Raw genomic sequence first — 6,489 nt, forward strand, 5'->3', positions numbered from 1 at the left:
TATTTCCGGTTTTAATAAACGTTCTTCACTTCTCGGTTTGCAATAGAGTTGTAGTGGCACGATTGACCAAGTTTTATGGGTCTGGTCGTGTCTGGTTGTATGAAGCAAAAACAAAATAAAAACCATTACTTAAAAGACATTCCCACAAAAGTACAGCTTGCATGGCGTAAAAGTGTAGTTTCTACTGCGAATCGCACACTTGCTTAAATAAAATAAAACTTTGAAGTAATGGTCAACCGAAAGTACATTTTTTTTCTTGCATTTAATTTCTTTGCAGTTCTCTAGCCTCGCTCACGCTAATTAAAAGAACAATTTATAGGTTTGCGATACACGCCAACGTCGCCCAGTGACTATTCGAAGAACACAACAAACGCATCAATCGGTCGTTCAAATGCTTGCAAGGAAACTGGTTATGCAGCACAGAGTGGTGCTATGGTGGAAGTACAAACGCCACATGGCCATTGACCATAGTACGTGGGAGCGTGAGGAGCAATACAATACAATCTAGTTTCTAGGAAAGTATAATTTCACCCGGTTTTCGTTAAGATGGATTCTAACACTGCGAAGCTAAACAAAGCAACGATTGTTGAAGCAAAGTCGTCATCATGACCGGCGACCGCGCGATAACACAACCGTTATATCGGGAACGTCAAAACACAAACTATTTAAAAACTTTTAGTCTAAAATAGAAAAAAAAGCAACTTCCGCTCAACACAACGAATCTAAGGTGAACGCGACACAAAACACTGGAAAGACAAAGTCGATCAGAATATCAGCACAATGGCAGCTCTACTCTGCATCACTCAAGCAATCTACATAAATTCATCGCTACCGTGGGCGAATTACAACATGACGCTTAATATTAATGCTTTTGCTTCAATCTCCAGGGATTTAAACAAATTACTACCAAAGATCTATATGCCAAAACGTGGGAAAAGCTGCCTTGCTTCTATTCCACTAACAAAACAACATAAAATGTTGTGTAAATCATAACCAAGCAGTATGTCCCTCCGGCCATGAATATTGCATGTTTGTCTTCGCAATCACAATATGATCACAATCAGGGGCGGATCGCTAGTGTGTGCTGCTGTGCTGCAGCACCCCTATAAAAGTTTTCACCAAAAGTTTCTCGAATATCTTATCGTTTCTTCAGCCCAAAATGTAATTGCTGACTGTTATAAGCGTAAATAATATTTGGAAACCATACGACTGCGTGTTTACGGAGATATTTTGCACAAGATTACAATAAAAGAAACACTCGATTGTGACGTCTAAGAGCCGCAAGTTTTCTTAAATTGCCAATACTAACGAATAGCAAAAGGTTGTGCTGCACATTTCAGCAGGATGCTATCCCAAGTGGAACGCAAGTGTTACGTTGTGAAATTTAAGTATTACGAAAAAAAGTTTGAGTGTTACGCAATAAACCAAAAGTTTACATTTTCGCTGATTTGTATTACGAGAGTCTCAGTAACATAAGAACGCAAATAGGGAGGCACTAGAAAAACTGATACTTTTTAGGATAGGTCTACTTTCCATCCTTGGAGAAAACTGCTTGAGTTATGTCATGCAATAAGCAACATATCTACATCCAAAATGTAAAGTGACATAGGCCACGAGAGATTTTTTTGTCGAGTAGGTAGGCTAATGAAAAAAAACAAGCGTTTTCACTTAAATACAATTTAGAACGTGTTATTCACATTTGTTAGTTGATCGTCCCCTTCAAAATATTGCACATTTGCGAAACACCAAAATAAGCCCAGTTTTATTTTAAACTTTTGTTACAATTTAGAGCTGAAACTACGCTCAGAATGGACCAAATCAAATGTAGCTTTTCAATTTTTTGGGGGGAGACCTCCCAGACACCCCACTAACGTATTTGTCTTCGGCAAACACGCAGCGGGGATTCGCCTGCTCGTAGCACCCCCATTTCTAGAACTCACCAGCCGCCACTGATCACATGACAGCAAGGTGATGATCATGATTACAATGTTGACTGTTGAGTATTTCCATCTACTTTGATAGCTCCACTCCTACCTCAAGGATGTTGTCTTGATGAGAAGGTGATTGTCTACGATAGCCTGCATTAAACATCGCCTCATCACTGCATCCATTTCCTGAAAGAAAACGCAATGATTTATATACCTTGCACAATACGTTACCTAGGAAGCGCTACTCTCAGTGGAACTTTGTTTTTCTTCCGACAAACCATTTTTGCTCAACAGTATTGCCATGGCAACAACATTAATGCATGATAAACTCCACAGTGCAATCGACCTGTAAAGAGGTTTGTAAAGTAGGAAGAACACCGGAGACAGTAAGACACACAGAGTCACTGGCGCCGACTTACGGGGTTACGGGGTGGCCACGCCACCCCGGAACCGCTGTGGCGGGGTGGCAGCCACCCCGTTTAGGTTACATTACTTACTGCTAATAAATGTAATTTGAACGGACGTTTAAATCTTTTTTTGATCATTGGTTTTCGCTTCAAGTCAACGTAAAGAAGAGGTGAACCAATACAGTATTGCGAAGAAAATGATTGTTTTTGTCACAAGCATGATACTCGCGTAACATCAAGCAAGCTACGTGAAGATTACGCAACACGTGGCTACGAGTTTTTTCCTTGTTGTTGTTGCGATCGTTTTATTTGTTACTTGTCATAAGTCATTGTTACATTTGTTAGGTTTACAATAGGATTTATTAATCAATAAAATACAATCTTTCCATTGCGTCCTTCAAAAATCTTTTTTGAAAATTTTTAAACTGCTCATAATATCGCTATAAATTATGCCAGCTATAAAATACTTGGAAATAAAATTATCTCGATGATTGATAGCTCCACCCCCTAAATGAATATCAATTTTCAAATTTCATTAAAAAAATGCAATTTTTGAAACTTTTTGAGTTTTATTTAAAAAGTGCGCTTAGTAAAGTACCAGTTTTAACGTTCTGCAAATTTACACGTTTACATGATTCTATTCGAGGAAAGCTACACCCCCTGCCAATTCCCAATAATAAATGCAACCTTTTTCAATTACTCAACATTTTGCATTTTGAATTATTTTCCGATTTCAATTGGAGTGTACTCTCATCTACTTCATGCTTTAATTTCTACTTTGTTATCTACTTCATGCAGTAATATTGCGTCACCGTGTCAATGCGTGACAAACTGTGAGGCGGGAATTTATTGGTCTGACACAGGAGTTGCTTGTTACATTACATCATAGAAAAAATTACGAAAAGTCGTCCAGTAAAAGTTTTCGCCGACATTCCAGTTTTATTCAGCTTAAAGATGCCACTGAAAAAGCGTTCAAAATTGCAGCCCTCCATTGAGTCATTTTTTGTTGCGTCTACCGTCTAGTCAGGATTTCAGCCAGCATGAAAGTGACCAAACGCCTGAACGAAACGAAAGTGTGCCACTGCCAAAAGGCGTTAGCATTATCAGGGAGGTGGAAGAACCGAGCACGAGCAGGATAATCGCTGTTGAAGGGAGGAGCTATCAAAAATCGTGGGAGAGCGACTTCCCGTGGCTAGAATACGATAGATGCAAAGATAGAGCATTCTGTCCGATTTGCAACTATGTCGCAACTGCTTAATCTATTTGCAAGCAATGAAAAAATTTCATTAATGCTTCCAACGTGGTCTGCATTGTGAAAATATACTTATCGTTGCCTTCCACCACCTGCGAGGCGATCGTTTAGTGCACTCAGGCGCCTAAAAACCTACTTGCGATCTACCATGACGCAACAGCGATTGAACCACGTCCTAATTGTAAATGTTTATCAAGCTGAAGCTTCACGGTTACAACTTGACCAGTTGATTAACAGTTGGATTGACAGAGCTGCTGTTCGCAAAAATACTTTTGCCAAGTGTTAAGTGTCAGAGCAGCAACGTAACAATAAAATTCACGACATACCTCCTGTGCTTTGTTTTAACGTTGCTTTGTAAATTGTCGAGCTACAAATCAGGTGTGAAATAACAATTGCATCTACGAAACACGCTTAGTAAAAATCAAACAAAAACATGCAGTTTGAAAGTTATTAGTTTGCCATATTGTGCTATCCGCCACCCCGTGCAAAAATAAAAGTCAGCGCCTATGCACAGAGTCATCAATAATTAACGTTACAACTTCAAACAACAGTATTTAACATCATTATTTAGCATTACAATGTTAATAAATTGAATAATTCTCGATTTTATATTTTTTAGGCCTAAATTTTATAGGCCATGAATGAAAATTTGAATAAAAGAATAGCGATTGCAGAGCTCTTCAAATCGGGCAAGTCAAGGAGTGATATTTGCAAGGACAAGTGATATTTGCAAGGACAAGGACTCAAATCGGGCAAGCAAGGAGAACTCTCAAAACGCGCAAAGAAACTGGAAATGTCAAAAATCCACCAGGCCAAGGTCACCCACGAAGCGCCACAACTTCAAAATTGACAAAAGCAAGCAGAGAAAAGGTGCAAAGTAATCCCAAGAGATCCATCCAAAAACTGGCAAAGGAGGTCAGCATGGCCTATGGAACCATGTTCAGTTGCCAGAATTCTGCTCTCACGCATTAAAGTAGGAGGCACGCGCTGCCAAACCTTGTGTTCAACGATGAGAAGAAATTTGATGTCCAGTGGGACTGGGTAGTCACTTGGAGTCAAGGGGCGGCATCAGTGATGGTATGGGCCGCAGTCAACAAATCAGGACGCAGTCCATTGATTTTTGTGGACCAAGGAGTGAAATTGAACCAAGAAAACTATCGAAATGATATTCTTGAGTGTTCATTGTTGCCTTGGGCAAAAAAACACTTCAAAAAACGTAATTGGTCATTCCAACAAGATTCTGCCCCTTCACATGGAGCTAAGAGAACGCAAAACTGGCTTTCAGCCAATGTACCATTCTTCATTTCCAAGGAAGAATGGCCTCCTTCATCCCCAGACCTGAACCCCTTAGACTTTAGCATCTGGTCTTAGGCTACCTGGAGAGCAAGGTTTCGACTAAACACCACCAAAGTTTGGAAGCGCTGAAGACTAATCTCAAAAAAGAATGGACCAAAATACCTCAAAGAGTTATTTGTGACTCTTGCAGGTCCTTTTCGAAGCGTCTCTGACTTGTCACCGACGCAAATGGCGGATACATTGAGTAAAACTTGTTTTTCCTAACTTTTTATTTATTTGACAATAATATTATATGTTTATTACTCAAAAATAGTCTACCATTTGTTAAATACAGTTGTTTGAAGTTGTAACGTTAATTACGGTATTGATGACCCTGTATGTTGATGTCATCAGAGTCACAAGGAGGCAAAAGAAAGTTTGATGGACCAAACGATTGGTTTTCAATGTGAAGATTGTTACCAGTGGTTTTGTTACAAGCTTCATCAGATATTGCATACAATCAAATATATACCATGTACTTCACTTTCAACAATGTTATAACAAAATTTATTCATGCTTCAACAGACAATAAAAAAGTTACTTGTTTCCTGATTGCCGATTTTCTCTTCAAATGTGCACAGATCATCCAGCATTGCCGTCAGATCGACATCTTCTTCTTCATCATCATCAAAATCTAATCATTTACAGAATATATTCATACTGATAGGAATTCATACTGTGAGAAGCTATTTGACCAAAGAAATGAATAAGCTTAAAGCAAATTTCAAAGAATCAGAGAAAACAAGTTTAGATTTTTAAATTCCAGAACACATCACTGCTTAGAACGTCACTTTTAACTCACAAGTGTAATAATTGTAAAACACAAAGCAACAATGACATCACAGATTGGTATACAAAACTCAACTAAGGCTTCTTGTGAATTATTTCAAATCTCTGTCAGTTGGTCTATGCATGTTTGAGAAATATGTTGCACTGCCAACAAAGTATTTAACAATGAACAATTGAACAACCATGGCTCACCTGGAGAGAAGTTGTCTGGCTCAGCGGTAAATACAACTGGCTTAGCTGAAGGAGGGGGTGGGGGAGGTGGTTGCGGCACCCGGACATTGGTGACTGCATCCAATTGCTGAAATTATTCATCACATTATTGAGCTGAATCATTAGACCCTCCTGAACGGTGAGTAACCCCATTGATGTTTACATCACATCTTAAAAAGCGAGAATAAGCAAGAATCCCAACCTGTGTTAGATCATCCAGTTCACCAAGCATTTGCGAGAACATATCATCAATGTTCCCTGAGTCCATTGTGACGACACTCTCATTTGCTTTCAATACAAATACACTTGTGTAGTTTGTTGCATGGCAGTATCTTTTACTTACAAAATAATCAAAAAAAAACTAATAAAATATGAGGCAAGTTACACAACCACACGTTACCAAAAGTAAAGCTGCTTAAATTTTCAATGTCATATGACAAACACATAAGGATAAAGAAATTAGACCTCTGTTGAACTTTTAACTTAACTGAACTAGTTGAAGTGAACTTAATTGAACTTTATCTTAACCCAGATGTGCAATCATCGGTAAATCAACAAAAACAGTTGC

The 6,489-nt window shown here is 38.7% G+C and overlaps 1 protein-coding gene across 1 annotated transcript in view; it reads right to left on the bottom strand.

Moving 5' to 3' along the window:
- LOC145766369 (amyloid beta A4 precursor protein-binding family B member 1-interacting protein-like) overlaps positions 1–6,261 on the bottom strand; it is a 31,963-nt gene extending 25,702 nt beyond the window's left edge. Inside the window, exons 1-4 of the mRNA XM_082578066.1 lie at positions 6,124–6,261; positions 5,904–6,009; positions 5,464–5,556; positions 2,035–2,114 (exon numbers count right to left, since the gene is read on the bottom strand). Coding sequence (XP_082434192.1) covers positions 2,035–2,114; positions 5,464–5,556; positions 5,904–6,009; positions 6,124–6,189 — 345 coding nt within the window. The 5' untranslated portion in view covers positions 6,190–6,261. The remainder of the gene's footprint in view (positions 1–2,034; positions 2,115–5,463; positions 5,557–5,903; positions 6,010–6,123) is intronic.
- Positions 6,262–6,489: the final 228 nt, after the last annotated feature.

This window comes from Aplidium turbinatum, chromosome 3 (genome assembly GCF_918807975.1).
Source record: "Aplidium turbinatum chromosome 3, kaAplTurb1.1, whole genome shotgun sequence".
Taxonomy (NCBI): domain Eukaryota; kingdom Metazoa; phylum Chordata; class Ascidiacea; order Aplousobranchia; family Polyclinidae; genus Aplidium; species Aplidium turbinatum.